Here is a 15,576-nt window from a genome sequence, read left to right as displayed (position 1 = left end):
TTCAGAGTTTAACTACATGTCTTTGAACTGTGGGAGGAAGCTGGAGTACCCGGATAGAACCACGCAAACATGGGGAGAACATGCAAACTCGGGACCTTCTTGCTGTGAGGCAACAGTGCTAACTACCGTGCCACCCATCTAGCCATAACCTAGCCTTGGATCATTTCCCCCTGTGGAAGGGACTAAAACAGATTTAAAAGGAAATAAAAAAATGTCAGCTGGTTTCATATTTTGAAAAGAAAATATGAAACCAGCGGTACTGTATAATATCTGGATCGCTTAATTTTCCTTAGGCTAAGTAGAAAAATCTTAAAGAATGAATATGACAAATTCTACCTGGATGGCTGGCTCGTGGGCTCCAAGCTCAGCCTCCAGCCTCTTGTGTTTCTTCCTCAGATTCTGTACTCCTGTCAAATCACGTCCATAGTCCTCCGAACTCACAAGTAGCTTTTTCTCTCTGTGTGGGACACCGGCAGAATTTCACATGTTTAAGTGGAGATTCTCCTCATAGAAATAATATGAACATAGGGCACTTTCTCACTTGATCCAAGACTCTTCATCATCCAGGTCTCTGAAAAACTGGTGCAGGCGGTGGGATTCGTTTAGTTTAGCACGACGGCTGGCTGCCATATTCTTGATTTTAGCGAAGCGGCCGTTGACAGCATCACGCTTGTCCTTCACCTGAGTAGTATCGAAAGCATTGCTGGCCATCAGGCTGTCGGCCTGGCCGTTCAGATCCTTCAGACGATCCTGCAAGCAGAAAAAATACGGTGAGAGAACTTCACTATATTTTAGACAACTTGCGTTTGGAATTACTGATTTATTACAGTAGCAGAATACCCAGTCAGAGGGAGGCTTTACTTTAGTATGTATTGCGTAGAGAATGATATACATTTATATAAAAAAATGAGCTGTGTACCTCATGGGCAGAAATATCAGCCTCCAGCAGCTGGTGTTTCTTCAGCAGATTGTTGACTGAAGCCAGATCCTTTCCATAATCCTCTGAGGCAAGAAGGGCTTCCACCTGAGAAACAACACCATGCATCCGTCTTTGAGATCATCTGCTTTCTGTTAGTACCAGTGTTTATAGTCGGCAAGCAGATTGTTACCTCAGAGAGCCAGAAGTCAAAGTCCTTGATGCCAGTATTGAAGTTCTGCTGCTTGTTGGCCTCTTTGAGTTTCTGGCTCTTTTCTGCAGATTTGTTGACGAGGAACTGCCACTGTTCATCCAAAGCACTGAGACGTGCCTGCGCAACAGACAGGTACAGCTTATAGGTTTGTACATCAGATCTCCGTTTTTTGACATAAAATGATGCTGCCATGTATGTTCTGTTCAGAGAAGTGGAAATCTATGTGAGGGATCGGCTTCACATTCATTAAAAAACAAAAACAAATGATTATTTTCAATATTCAATATGTTTTTTCTGTTCTCTAACCCTTATTTGCACAGGACATTTTCTTGTTCACTGTAAAATCTGGTGAAATAAAATGGTCAGCATCATGCTTCTTAAACACGTTCTACCGATAGTCTTCATTTTGGTCACTATAGTCATGACATTCATGTATAGGTGCTGACAGGTGAAATGTTCCACAGTATGCACACTTGATAAATGCACCTTGACTGCATCCTCGCTGCCGGCACAGGCTCCTCTCTGGATCAGGGCGTTGCCTGTGTCAATGACTCCACGAATTCTGTCTGCATTGGCGTGCAGCTCGGCCTCAAACGCCTGATGTTTCTGATGCTTACTCTGATGGTGGACACAGATGGGGAAAGAACCACGACATTAGAACTACATCATCCTTATTAACGGCGGAAATATTTACAGCTCACAGCTTCACAAAGTCATTTAACGCAGCAATGCTTTCATACTTACATTCAATGCAAAAGCCAAAATTAAAGCCAACGAACTGATATGCAGTCGATATTAACGTCAGATGTAAATTAGTTTATATAATTATTGTAACGGAAACACTTTAATGTACAAGGACACAAAAAAACCTAAAAGCAACTATGACAGGCAATGTTTCAAGACACTGACAGACACATAAAACAAATGAGTAAACAACACAAAATGGCAGCAATGTCTGCAACGGACCTGACTTTAAGGAAATATAGAGGGGGAGGAGTCGCTACAAAGTTGCTTCTTGTTTATATCCATCCGTTTCCTTTACAGCTGCTCTGAAGAGATGCAATGGCACCAGTGGAAAATTCCACAGCTATCAGTATGTAGTGCTATCTAATCATTACTCTAATCAGTTTGAGTCTGGATTTAAACATCTGAAGCAAGCTTAAAGTAGCTCCTCAACCAAGAAATCAACATAAAAATGGAAGTCACACCCACCAACCAGCAGTCTTTGATAAACTAACCTGGGATAAAGTACAAAATTAACACAGAATTAAAGAAGAATGAATGAGTTGAATTGAAACTCAAGTGAAAAGAAGCTGGCACTCAACAGTGCTGGATGAGGACGGTTGGAATGCTTATCACGCTCTATTGTGTCTACACACATAGCACAGACATAGACACACAGCAGATATTCTGCTTGCTTGTTAGTCAGCTGACACACTACTCAGACTTACCAGCAGCTTGGACAGCTATAAAAACAAAATAAGAGTGAGAGAAAGATTCAGTCTTACTGCAGACAGGGCACTGGAAGGGATCAGGTAAAGAGTATCAACAAGGCAAAACAGACAAACAATGTTTATATTTGGATTAGCCTCTTGCCGTAGAACGTAAGTAAATTATCTCATATTTCTTCACTAAATCCATATGTGAGACGTACATTCCCATTTAAAACTCGTTCTGTATGTGCAGCAGAGCTTCAGCTCCGAGTCGGGTTTCCCAAGTGCGTACCTGGATGTTGGTGGGATCCTTGTAAGACTCATCAGTTGCAGTCTGCAGTTTCTCACTGATCCAAGCCTCAATTTCATCCACATCACGACTAAACTGCTGCAGGGTCTGGGATTCACCCAGCTTGGAGCGCTTTTCGATCATCTGTGCCTTCAGCCGGCGCCACCTTTCAAACATCATTAAATTAGCTTTTAAAGGCAAGCTCAAACATAGCACACAAACATTTTACAGAATCCGCCACGGGTTTGTTTGGCAGATTCTTGATGCTTTGGGAGATCTCATGTATGATTTTTCCCCCAAAACGTTTATGATATGTGAACAAAGAAAATGTAGCTTTTCTTATCACCTCATCATAAGTAATGGTACAATTCAAGATGACATTAAGAAAATAACGTACTCGAGAATTTTAAGATGTAGGGAGTAATGAGAATATCGTTCTTCAGACGAGTTCCCACTGTTAGAAGACTATATAATTTAAGTTATGATATGTACACAGTGTATAAACTGCAAAGCTGTAGTGGTCGTTCTGTCATAACAATGAATTAGCTCATAAAATCAAGTTTTTTGTGTTCATTAGAAAGTGAGAATATTCAACTCGGAGGCCTCTATTTCCATTTCCATTCCAAAGCTGACCGATTTGTTTGTGTCGCCATTTCTTAAATCAGTTTGAGGGGATGAAAAAAATAAAATAAAATAAGGCAATGCATTATCTTTAGGGCATTTTCATCTGTTGTGCCATTAGTGTAGGTGTTTTCATATGGAAAGTCCACTGACACCTCCACAAATGTCCTTCAAAAATCCTTGGGACCCTTGACTGTGAGTAGGTCAAATACTGGTTTCACTTCAGCGCTTCGTCTGTTGTAACTGCACTCTTCTTTGCAGGTGGCTGAAGGACTACCACCAGCACAAGCAAGAATAGACCACAGAACCTTGGTTGTAAATATGTTACAACAGTTACAAAATGTAGACAATGGCCCACAGAGCTGTGTGTAGGCTCTGCATAGGATAACACACAACCGTGCTCATCTCCTGACACAATGCAACTGGAAGTTATTTATCATAGCAGAGACTTTTCTTTTTTAACCATGGAAAGTCCTTTTGTTTTCTATGGGAGTTTAGGTCTTGTTCTGTTGCACAGCACACCTGTGTGTTATTGCTTCCTCATTATTTAGAAACTCCAAATGCTTTTTCTCAGGTGCGTCTTATTTTTTTATTTCTATTTCGCGGCGTCACTAACATATGTGCGTTTTGAATTAAGCTCCCCTTTTGTAGTGCAAGCAACAACTTCCAAATGCAAATGCAACTGTCCACAAAACTACTTTATCACACAACTTGAGCATCTGTAGATAAACAAAATTAGGATTGTGTCAGTGATCAAGTTTAACAACCACGTTTTCTACCTGTCAAGAACTTCATTGCGGCGGTTAAGAATCTCAGGTTTGGCGTAATGGTCGGCTCCAATCAACTGGTCAGCAAAAGACTGCAAAGCAGCAATCTTCTCCTCCTGTAAATCAAGCCAGGATTTAATGATCAAGACAAAAGAGGGTAATAGCAGTCGGTTTTCAAAGCTTTCACGGAGCAACGAAATGCCTCACTGACCTGAACGTTGATGGCCTTGTCAAAGTCTTCATGTTTCTTAATGAGGGCCTCGACACTGTCCAGGGAGTCACCCTTGTCATCACTGGCGAGGAAGGCTTCACGAGCTGCCATCCAGTTCTCAGCCTGCTCACAGTCTCTGTTAAAAAGCTGTGGATGGGCAAACAACCTTCAGTGGCTGAAATATGGTCTTTAACTGTCTGCTTCATGTCCAAGGATGTCATTACCTGGAGTTCTAGGCACTGATCCAACATCATGCGGCGCTGCACCCAGGCCTTCTCCAGATCAGCGCGCTCACGGTCTAAAGCCTCGAGTTTTTGCTGAATCTCAGGACTAGCATAGTGGCCTCGAGCCAGCAGCTGCTGCCCGAACTGTTCAAACGCCTGGAAAGTACCAGCCCGAGCATCAATCTCTGTACGGTGTTCCTGGAGAGAGAAAAACAAACAAGAAAGAAGACAGAGTTAGAGTTAAGCAATAACTTATATTGGAAAACACGCAAAGAAAGAACAGGACTAAATATTTGATACCTGGTGTCTTTCTAAAAGGGCCTCGGCTCCAGTCACATCCTTAGCCAGCTCCTCTGAGGACACTAATCCTCGGATGCCATTGATCCAGGACATGAGATCTCTATGCACAGTAAAGAATTGCAGTCAGTCAAAACCCTGCATATCTCTAAGACATTTCCTCAAAAAATGTTAAACATTTTTGGATCCAGCAGTCCCGCCCCCACCTGAAGTCAGAGAGGAAACGCTGCAGGTCATGGGAATTGCCAAGCTTGTCTTTGCGCTGGTCAGCACGTCCCACCAGGCTGCTCCAGGCAGTGTTCAGCTCTGTGCATTTCTCCTGGATGTCATCCACCGCTTCAGGGTGAGACTGGATCAAGCGCTCTGCTGTCTCTCCAAGAGAGTTAACCTAAGTAGAGAAATGGGAAAATTAATAAAAAATAAATACAAGATTTCAGGCTTAAAATTACTAAAAGTAAATCTGACCTTATCCCCCAGGGCAGCCAGGTCCCTCTCAAAGCCCTCGTGTTTGCGCTGCAAAGCCTGGACACTGGCCAAGTCGTGACCGTAGTTATCAGTGTTCAAGGCCTGGTTCTTCTCCTCAATCCACTCTTTAGTCTCATCAGCATCCCTTAGGACACACAACACAACTCAAGTTAATTGTTGTAGCTGACAAAATGTTCCAAAAGCCTGTTTCTCTAATAAATAACACAAAGCAGAGAGTGAACTCGATGACTGATGATCACAGGCGATATCCCACTTTGGATTTGTACCTGTGGAACCGCTGCACCTCATGTGCACTGCCCAGCATGTTGCTCCTTTCTTCAGCCAGCTGTTGCAGGGATCGCCAGCGGTTGTTCAGCTCCTGCACATAGCATACAATATGAAACAGCACTCATCCCACACACTGCTCCCTGTGTCTGGAGCATGTTTTTCTGACATTAGTGGTAACATTTGAGATGAGTTGCAGTATACCAATTGAAATGAGCATACGCTAAACAAGAGGCGCTTTCAGACTCACTGGGAGCACAACTCTAAGTGCTTTTTATTTTGGATTTGCAATAAAATAGGAAAACCAATGTGGCAGAACAGGTTGCAGTTGGCCCTACAACAAGAAGGAGCATGCTGTGTGTTTATTGTGCTTTATGGGTTTGATGACGACAGGCCTGAAAAGGAAGTTCAATCCATGTTTGGTTTGGTTGTAAGTTAATGATGTTATCCACTTATTGTGACACGTGTTAAGCAGACGGCTTTATAAACAACTTTTGTGGTCTCACTTCCTTGTAATGCTTTTTCAGCTTCTTCCATTTCTACAATACTTTTTCTTTTATGTGGATGACAATCATAGCCAAAAAATAAATAAAAATACCTGCAGCTGTCAGCCTCCTAGTACATGCACCTATGGTATTAATTTAAGAACCCTACGTCACAACTATGATCCTCGAGTTATTGCATTCACAAACTTCGGGGTCAACATTGCCCCACCTCTCACCGGGGTGACGACAACAACGCACGTAACGAGAAGAAAAGACTTAGCTTTGATGAGTCAAAATTGTTAATTCTTCCTATTTCGTTTAATATTTTGACTGGATTTTAGGTCAAACTATTAAAAAGTAGTATGGCAACTCTCAATATAAGGTACGAAGAGACGTAGATTCAAGTAAAGGAGGAAATCTTTAGATTTATTTTTATTTTTCAGCCTATAGGAGACAGCAAAAAAGTTGCCAAGAGCATCTCGATGTTAGGCATTCATTTTCATCCACATAATAAAAAACAGCGTTCATTCAAAATTATGTTTTAAATATATTTGTATATTTATATACTAACTAACTATGGTGGCCTTCATAGAAATAGCTACAAATCTTAAACAGTTATTCTGTTTCTATTCTGCTTCAATTCAAAGTCTGGACTTCAATCACATCTTGAGTAAAGGTAAGTTAAAATCCTCCGAGGTGAAAGAAAAGGGGAACTTCCTACAATAGTTTTAGGACCTGAGCTCCTGCAGTCTGAAAGCGCCTAACTAAGCCACGTTTCCACAACACCCTCAGTGCTTCTGCGGCAGGGCCAGAAATCCAAATCAGCTCCAGAGAAATTACTTTCCATCACCAAAAGCTCACAATTACAGGTTGGTACTTTATGAGAATTCATAAGCTTTGGGGTTGCAAAAATGAAGTTATCTAACTGGTTAAGCATTTGCAGTTAGACCGTATAAAATATACTGATCTTGAGGCTAGAGTGTAAACACAGAACATCAGTGGACTGAAAGGAGCTCCTGAAAAGAGATCCTGTTTTAAATTTTTTTGCACTTTTGGTGGAAAAGTGGCTAAGAGGGTCAAAGTCATTCCCACTAACAGATACATTTCAAGAACAGTTTAACAGTGACACAAGGAAAGCTAGATTTAACATATTTCACTCAAGCACAGTCATGCAAATAATGTGCTCAATTTATGCTACTTTGCACTGAGTATTTGATGAGCACAGACAGCGATGGACAAACAAAAGTAGGTGGATGATGGAGATGAGATGCACAGGACTGGTTGCATGGTAAGAACATTACAAACAAAGAACATGACAGGTTTAGCATAACTTATGCATTATGTCATTCATATTACAGCAACAATAATTAGGACCAGGACAGGACAAATGGTGCGGGAAGCATTGTGTTAAAAACAAAAACAAAAGGAACACTGCTCATACTGAAGTCAGGTTTCAGTGAACATGAGGGGATAGATCATGTGACACTATCACAGTATGGTTAGTGTTTCTGATCGCAATGCGCAGAGTGGTTGGATTGGACTTGTTCATCTTACCTTGATTGTATTAAAGTTAGCCGTTGTTTGAACAGCCAAGCGTATATTCTAAAGTCAAAGGTAAACCAAACATGGACATGGAGGGAAGGACACAAAAAACACCACACCAGTCAAGAGCGTTATGGAAAATCCCGGGGTTAATCTTGGTTCTCACAAGACCAACTGAGACACCATTCACTAGCACTGCAACCATGGCTGGAGGAGAATGAATCAAGCACTGTTTTTTGTTACAATCGAGACATCCCGAGACATGAAAACCGTTACAAAGGATCTTAGGAATAAATTACGAGTTTCCAAGCTCTTCAGTTGTCTCATCAATGTCTAATCATATTCTACAAAGTCATGAGTCATCATGCCCCATGCTAGTAAAATGTAATTCTGGGCATGATTGCAGGAAACAAGTACACAAGTATCAAACACTGAGCAGTCATGCATGGTTACAGTATCAAATCAAGACTGATTAGCTGCCAAGTATTTTCAGGTGATGCATGTTCTTTACAAGATCATCTGAAGGTTTGAGGATGTCTTGAGGCCAATTACTGTTAGTTAGAGCTTACCTTCCATGGAGATGCAGTCTTAGAATCCGCTTCATCCTGTTCAACAAATGAGACACACAAGTAAGCACACTGCTATGATATCTAAAAAATGTCTTAATTATTATAGTGGATGCAAATATAAATAACAGAAACTACACCAACCTTGCCAGGAGCAGCACCAAGCAGCTCTTGTTGCTGGAGATGAGGAGAAAAAAAACGTTTTTTTAAAAGGACAGCTAATTATGGCTCATTTATGTGACATAACATACGATCCAGAGAGGTAGCGCCTACCTGAGCCTGAACCATGGGGGCCTCCTCAGCCATAAGGCCTTCAGACTCCAACTCTGAAGCCACTTTGTTGATATCCCTCAGACGAGACTCATTGGCCTTGAGGTCCTGGAAAGAGAGAAAGAACAGTGTCATACACTGTCTGTTCAAATTCAAATACATACATGGGGCGATCGTGGCTCAAGAGTTGGGAGTTCGCCTTGTAATCGGAAGGTTGCCGGTTCGAGCCCCAGCTTGGACAGTCTCGGTCGTTGTGTCCTTGGGCAAGACACTTCACCCGTTGCCTACTGGTGGTGGTCAGAGGGCCTGGTGGCGCCAGTGTCCGGCAGCCTCGCCTCTGTCAGTGCGCCCCAGGGTGGCTGTGGCTACAATGTAGCTTACCATCACCAGTGTGTGAATGTGTGCGTGAATAGGTGGATGACTGGATATGTAAAGCGCTTTGGGGTCCTTAGGGACTAGAAAAGCGCTATATAAATACAGGCCATTTACCATAAAAAAGAAGAAGGTTTTCATATGACTGCTGCAGTTCTATGTTACACAACTTAATTATTTGTGTGTTTCGCACACTGTTGTGGAGGAATTTTTTGCCTACTTTTCTTTACAGTGTTGCTTCAGTTCGCAGGAATTTGCTTCTGCACAACTCTGTGAACATCCAATCACATCATTTCAGTGGGCTGAGCTCTGAATTTTGACTGGGCCTTGCAACACCTCTATGCTTTTTTTCTTTGTTTTTTGTAGATTTGCTTCTGTGCTCTGGATCACTGTCCTACTGCATGGGCCAAATTTAGTTGTTATATGGTCACTGAATTGTTGTGTTTACAATTCACATACAAGTAAAGACCATATGCAAGTAATTCAGATAACTTTAAGTCAATAGTCATGTAGAATTTTTGGGAAAAGGATCAAGCTTAAAAAACAAAACAAACGAAAAACAACAGACATTACCTTCTGGAAGTCATCAAACTTCTTCTGTAGAACCTCAACCTGCTCCAGATCAGAGCCCATCTCCTCATTAGTGAGGGTGCTCTCCTTCTCATGAATCCACTGCTGGAGCTCGTTGGCCTCACGGAATAACATAAACTTTTTGCAGCTTTTCTCAAGCATGTCCTTGCGCTTCTCCCCCAACTCTAACAGAGTACCATATCTTGGAAAAAAGAACATTAAAGAAAGAGAATGTAAGCGAAGCAGTAGAAAAAGATTTTTACAAACTTTAAAAAAGTGAAATAAAATTTAAAAAGTGGGTGGACACTGACATGCTTTGTGTTTGGAGTCTGTAGACATGGGACATGAGAAGGAAGCCTTGCATGGTATGGCTGACAGAAATTTATTATCATAATTGATGAGTAGTGTAGTAATGAAGGGGTCCCATTCTCCACAACGTTTTACTCTTGTGTCAGGAAACATCCACACATATTTCTCTCTGGTCTTCATGACATTTTATAGATGCATTGAATAATCTAATAAAACCAGTACCTGGGGGCAGGCATCATCCTGATGATGGGGAGTGTTTAAGGACCAAAGCATCTAGAAAATCTTGATAAAAAGAGGGGGGGGGGGGGGGGGGGGGGAGCCTCTCCCAGCTACCATGGGGTGAAAGGCAGAGCACACCTTGGACAGGTTGCCACTTTCATGCAGGGCTAAGAAGTGTTTAGAGTATTCAACAACACTACTACAATGATAATAAAATGAGATGTGTTATTTTAGCAGGGAATGTTAATCTGAAGTTTAGCAAGCATTACATTGGAAATTCGTAATGTCAGGGAAAAAGCCTAATTGGTCAAAGTCAGACTAATTTTTTTTCTTTTAATCATTTATCCTTCTTTACTTATTTATTTTCTACCAGTCTAAAAGTAAATAAGCACATTTTGTGTTGAATTTAAAGGCATCATAAAGAACATGGTTAAAATAATGTGTGGTCATTTTTCCTGAGAGCTGTGTTTGCTTTGTTAGATTTTTAATAAGGCTCTGGGATGTTGCTGTAAAATAAAAGTAGTGACATAAATACTGTATGCTCCTTTTAATAACTTTTCATCCACTTTTGTGAAACCTAGGTGCCAGCAAGGCACCTAGCCTCTGGGGTTACAGCTGTAGTAACGTTGTTCCAAACTAAACCCAGACACATCGACAAGCCAGTTTGTTACACAAACATATGTCACACAAATTTCAAATAATTTTTGAATATTTCACTGATTCATTGAGACACCTAAGAACCAATCAAATCCCAGTGTGTGTAGGGCAGAACATAAACTGACATCCCTATAGGGTAACCTGGGATAAGAAGGATGTAACAGATGTGCATCAGAAGCTGCTTCTATCCTGGACTGAATAGAGGCCAGGGTTGAAATACACACAGTGTCACACAACATGGAATTTGGGGTGGGTGATGGATGATATCTATTATAGGTATCACGACCACAAGTACACGCAGAGGGGCACTGGTTCCTACTCACAGCTCTTCCACCTGCTTCATGCGCACAGACACGCTGCAGGCCTCCTTGGTGACAAGCCTGCACAAGCGGCAAGGCAAGGCGAAAGCACAGCAAGAAAAGATTAAGTAGTTAAACACAGAGATAGGACAGCAGACGAAACAGGACAAGGGGCCAGGAGCAAGGTAATTAGTGTTAAACAACTGGATGGAAGTAAAGAAAGACTAAAGTGCAGAGCAGACAGGTTAAAGTGGATTAGTGGACCCGATTCTGAAACAGAAGAGTTCAGGCTGTGGGTTTCTTACTGATTTTCAATCTGGTCTTGGCGGAGTGCAATGCTGCCATGTTCATCCAGCAGGTTCTCCCTGGATGAGGATTGGGTGGGGTCGAGCTTCTTCACATAAGCAGCAGGAACGAAGCCCTGGCGATCATTCACCTCCACTTTCCACCAGTCCTGCAGCAGGGGAGAGATGAAGTCATTAGTATGTAATGTGGCGGGGTGGATGAGAGTCAGGCAGTAGAGCTGGTCATCTACTAATAGGAAGGTTGGTAGTTTGATCCCTGGCTGCTGCAATCTGCATGCCAGATCTGCAATATCCTTGACCAAGATACTAAATTACGATATTTACTGATGCTGGACTACTTCACAGTGCCATACCTTGTTAGTGCTGTTGAGGAGAGTGAGAATGTCTCCTTTCTTCATGGTAACTTCACGTGGGCTCTTCTCCTGATAGTCATACAGGGCCAGGACCAGCTCCTTCCCGGTCTCATCATCGGTTGGTGCAACTTGTTGCTGTTTAGTTAAAAGAAACTTGTTACTGATTTTGTGTTCTGCGAATAGACAGTGATGCTTCAGAACAGATGAGAATTCAGGGACTTTTTAAACTTACCCTGCAGGACTGGGCCTGCTCCTTCAGGGCTTGGATACTGCTGCCGTAAGCGCTCAGGTCAGACATCAGGGCTTCGTGCTTCTTTAGCAGAGCCTGTGGAGAAGAAACAACTCAGCACAACTACATTTCTCACAAAGGGAACTAATTGGAAGCTTTAAGCCCGCTTTAACTTTTAATAGAGCAAAAACAAAACAAAAAAAATAACAAAACCCCCCAAAACGACATCATAAGATTTTAAACTTTAACAGCACAACAATAATTCATTGGTAGTGACAGTTACAGTGGTGTGAAAAGTGTTTGCTCTCTTCCTGATTTCCTATTTCTTTGTATGTTTGCCACACTTAAATGTTTCAGAACATATTTAAATATTAGACAAAAACTTTTTCACACCACTGTATATTCTTCTGTTGTAAAATCTGTACCTCAGCTGAGTCCTCATCTTTGCCATAGTCTGTGCTCCCAACAATGGGTTCCTTTTCCCTCATCCAAGACTCGGCCTCGTTAGCATCAGCAAAGTATTGCTGGGCCTGCAGAGAGTCCTCAAGGTCCTGTCTCCTCTGGGAGGCCTTGGCCTTCAGAGTGTCCCAACGCCCATGCAGCTCAGCCAGCTTAGCCTTCACATCCTCACCAGCAAAGTGACCTGGACACCACACCCATGAAACCTCAGCTGTTTTTTCCCCCCCACTGTTGCAGTGATATTTTACTTGCATTTAAACATCACCATCATCTCACTGAAGATAACAGAGGAATCTTAGGATTTAAATCAATACCTTCCTCCACCATAGCTTCTCCCTTCTGGGTGACAGCCTTAATGCGAGGCTCGTGACCTGTGATTTCAGCCTGCAGAGCCTGGTGCTTCTTCAGCAAGTTCTGGACACCAATCAAGTCTTTGCCTGAGAAAAAACGTCAGAGAAACATTTTATGGAGCTCCAGTGATCTGAAATATGAGGCTCCAGTTTAAACTTTATTTCTGAAATGATCACTTTCAATGAGTATATACCTCCAATTACAAACTTTAATTTCTTAGAGCTGCATAGACAATTAGTCTGATTTTACCTCTGTTAGTAGAGGCAGCGATGGGCTCTTTCTCACGGATCCAAGTCTCCTCATCTTCAATATCTCTGAACAGCTGCTGCAGCCTTAGAGAGTCTGACAGCTTCTGCTTGCGTGCAGCCATGGGTTCACGCAGAGCTTCATACCGAACCACCAAAGCCTCTTGCTTCTTGCGGATGTTGTCAGCATCAAAGTGGCCAGCCTCCTGGAACTGGCGGGCCTGGATTGTTATGCCATCAATCCGATCCTGATGGGGACATTTACATTAGTGTCGCATTCACCAAAGCAGTGTATGGGAGCTCCATAATTTGGGCTGAGTGCTTGTTACCTGGTGCGCTGCCACATCAGCCTCCAGCAGTGCATGTTTCTTCTGCAGGTTCTGAACACTTGTCAGGTCTTTTCCATAATCATCTGAAGCCAGGTGGCCCTCCACTTCATACAGCCACAGCTCTATGTCCTCTACATTTCTGTTGAACTGCTGCTGCTGGTTGGCTTCACGCAGCTTGATGCCTTTAAAGAAAAAATAAAAAAGCTCTGACTGTTGTTCCGAATCACCAGGGACAGACTTTTCTTTCATGGGCTTTCCAAGTACATTAATGGCCCAGCTATTCAGTTCAATTCATTTTTATTTATACAGTACTAAATAACTCAAGATAAAGACTCAACAAAGAAAATAAAAAACCCTAACTATTATATGGCCCCCTTTGAGGAAGCACTTTGGCGACAGTGGGAAGGAAAAACTAGAACCAATGAACTAGTTCAGATACAGACTGTTTCTCATTTTAGAGATATTGCTCAAACAGAAGAAAGCAGTCCCACATATTTGTTTAATATTCGTAAAAACGACTCCAAGATTCCTCACCGTGTTACTGGAGGCAAAGATAATGCCATCTGGTTAGATACCATATTTCTATGATTGTCAGGGCCAAGTACAATAACCTGGTCTTTAAAACACTCCTGCACTTTAACTAATTGGTGTATATTTGGCTTAATGGATAGATACAGTTGTATGCTATGACTTCTGATGATAATGCCTACGGGAAGCGTGTATAATGTAAACAGAATTGGTCCTAGTACAGAACCCTGTGAACTCCATAATGAGTATTAGCGTGCGAAGAGGACTCTCCACTTACATGAACAAATTGGAGTCTATTAGATAGATATGATTCAAAACACCTGTAATACCTACAGCATGCCCTGAACACTGGAATAAAATATTATGGTCAACAGTATCGAACGCTGCACTGAGGTCTAGCAGGACAAGCACAGAGATGAGTCCACTGTCAGAGGCCATAAGAAGATCATTTGTAACCTTCACTAAAGCTGTTTCTGTGCTGTGAGGAGCTCTGAAACCTGACTGAAACTCTTCAAATAACCCATTCCTCAGCTAAAGTTGTGGTCAGATGTTGACATTAACTCATCATGAGCAGAAATGTAACAGTAATTGCTTTGAGTTGTTCTTTCCCCATGGTAGAATAACTGAATGACTTTTGTCCCTGTGTGGTTTAGAGAAAAATAAATAAAATTCTAACTGTTGCACTGTTTTCTCAGTGGGTATCCAGCAGTTTATTTGTTCTTTTGTGTGTGTGCACAAACATACACAAAAGCCCTGCCACTCTTCATGCACTTTGTCACTGTGCACAGCTCAAATCAAATCTTTATGTTCACTTTTCCTCCAAACTATACCTTTGAGCTCAGTGGCCTCCAGCAGTTTTTTCCACTGAGAGCTGACTTCTTCCATGTGACCAGAAACCTCAGTTGAGGCATAATGCTTTCCATCCAGCAGCTCCTGGCCTGACTTCTGCAGGGCATCGATTCGGCTTTGGTTAGCAGACAGCTCCGCTTCAAAGGCCTGGTGTTTCTGCACCTTGCCCTGCAGGTTGGAGGGGTCCTGTTGACAGGAGAGCAGAGACACAGAATTTCAGCAATGGAGAAAACAGACAAAAAAGAAAACATCACAATGCACAAATGAAAAAAAAATGGGAGACACAAATATCGGGAGAAGACAATATCAATTTCTTTCACAAATTACCTTGTAAGCCTCATCAGTAGCAGTCTTCATCTTTTCATTGATCCAGCTCTTAAGCTCATCAGAGTCCCTGAAGAACTGCTGGAGGTGGAAGGAGTCCTCCAAGGCAGCACGACGAGACTGAGCACGGTCATGCAGGGCATTGCGGCGGCTGAGTAGCTATAAATGCAACAAGGAGAGAAAACACATTTTCAAAGAAAGCCTATTGTATTTGATTTTATGTCTGATGTGGAAAGCAGACAGCAGTGCTTACAGCATCTCTGCGTGTAGCCACATCCTCTTTGGCATAGTGGTTGTTCTGAATCAGTTTGGTAGCAAATTCATCCAAAGCCTGGAGATGTGCAGCACAAACAGATTAAAGGTTAATTTCAATTTACAATTCTCACACAGTGGCAATAATTCAAGAATAGAAGATGCAATAATCATCATGTAACTGGGCAAATTTAATAAACTTACAGTGATCTTCTCTTCTTGAGCACTCAGCGACTTCTCAAAATCTTCGTGTTTTTTAAGCAGTGCCTCTACGCTGTCCAGGGAGTCACCAAGGTCTTCATTCAGGAGGAAAGCCTACGCAAGGAGAATACATGAAAAAC

General features: G+C 42.1%; 1 protein-coding gene across 3 annotated transcripts in view; it reads right to left on the bottom strand.

Annotated features, from left to right (window-relative positions):
• sptan1 (spectrin alpha, non-erythrocytic 1) overlaps positions 1-15,576 on the bottom strand; it is a 37,773-nt gene that overhangs the window by 8,564 nt on the left and 13,633 nt on the right. Inside the window, exons 11-40 of one of the 3 annotated variants that reach the window (XM_085414724.1) lie at positions 15,440-15,550; positions 15,237-15,314; positions 14,987-15,142; positions 14,641-14,845; positions 13,283-13,464; positions 12,958-13,201; positions 12,672-12,794; positions 12,324-12,541; positions 11,902-11,994; positions 11,670-11,804; positions 11,317-11,465; positions 9,531-9,729; positions 8,589-8,693; positions 8,460-8,492; positions 8,319-8,354; positions 7,762-7,809; positions 5,725-5,816; positions 5,438-5,582; positions 5,179-5,360; positions 4,976-5,075; positions 4,676-4,873; positions 4,452-4,598; positions 4,253-4,356; positions 2,856-3,018; positions 2,582-2,596; positions 1,617-1,748; positions 1,110-1,247; positions 920-1,024; positions 542-750; positions 337-457 (exon numbers count right to left, since the gene is read on the bottom strand). In XM_085414724.1, the coding sequence (XP_085270850.1) occupies positions 337-457; positions 542-750; positions 920-1,024; positions 1,110-1,247; positions 1,617-1,748; positions 2,582-2,596; positions 2,856-3,018; positions 4,253-4,356; positions 4,452-4,598; positions 4,676-4,873; positions 4,976-5,075; positions 5,179-5,360; positions 5,438-5,582; positions 5,725-5,816; positions 7,762-7,809; positions 8,319-8,354; positions 8,460-8,492; positions 8,589-8,693; positions 9,531-9,729; positions 11,317-11,465; positions 11,670-11,804; positions 11,902-11,994; positions 12,324-12,541; positions 12,672-12,794; positions 12,958-13,201; positions 13,283-13,464; positions 14,641-14,845; positions 14,987-15,142; positions 15,237-15,314; positions 15,440-15,550 (3,966 nt within the window). The remainder of the gene's footprint in view (positions 1-336; positions 458-541; positions 751-919; positions 1,025-1,109; positions 1,248-1,616; positions 1,749-2,581; positions 2,597-2,855; positions 3,019-4,252; positions 4,357-4,451; positions 4,599-4,675; positions 4,874-4,975; positions 5,076-5,178; positions 5,361-5,437; positions 5,583-5,724; positions 5,817-7,761; positions 7,810-8,318; positions 8,355-8,459; positions 8,493-8,588; positions 8,694-9,530; positions 9,730-11,316; positions 11,466-11,669; positions 11,805-11,901; positions 11,995-12,323; positions 12,542-12,671; positions 12,795-12,957; positions 13,202-13,282; positions 13,465-14,640; positions 14,846-14,986; positions 15,143-15,236; positions 15,315-15,439; positions 15,551-15,576) is intronic. The other 2 variants (XM_085414725.1, XM_085414726.1) reach the window with 2 other exon arrangements.

This window comes from Rhamphochromis longiceps, linkage group LG7 (genome assembly GCF_057381845.1).
Source record: "Rhamphochromis longiceps isolate RC_006_pf linkage group LG7, R_longiceps_female_GT1.1, whole genome shotgun sequence".
NCBI classification, from domain to species: domain Eukaryota; kingdom Metazoa; phylum Chordata; class Actinopteri; order Cichliformes; family Cichlidae; genus Rhamphochromis; species Rhamphochromis longiceps.
Note: the sequence above shows the minus strand (reverse complement) of the source record. Positions and strands in the feature narration are given on the sequence as shown.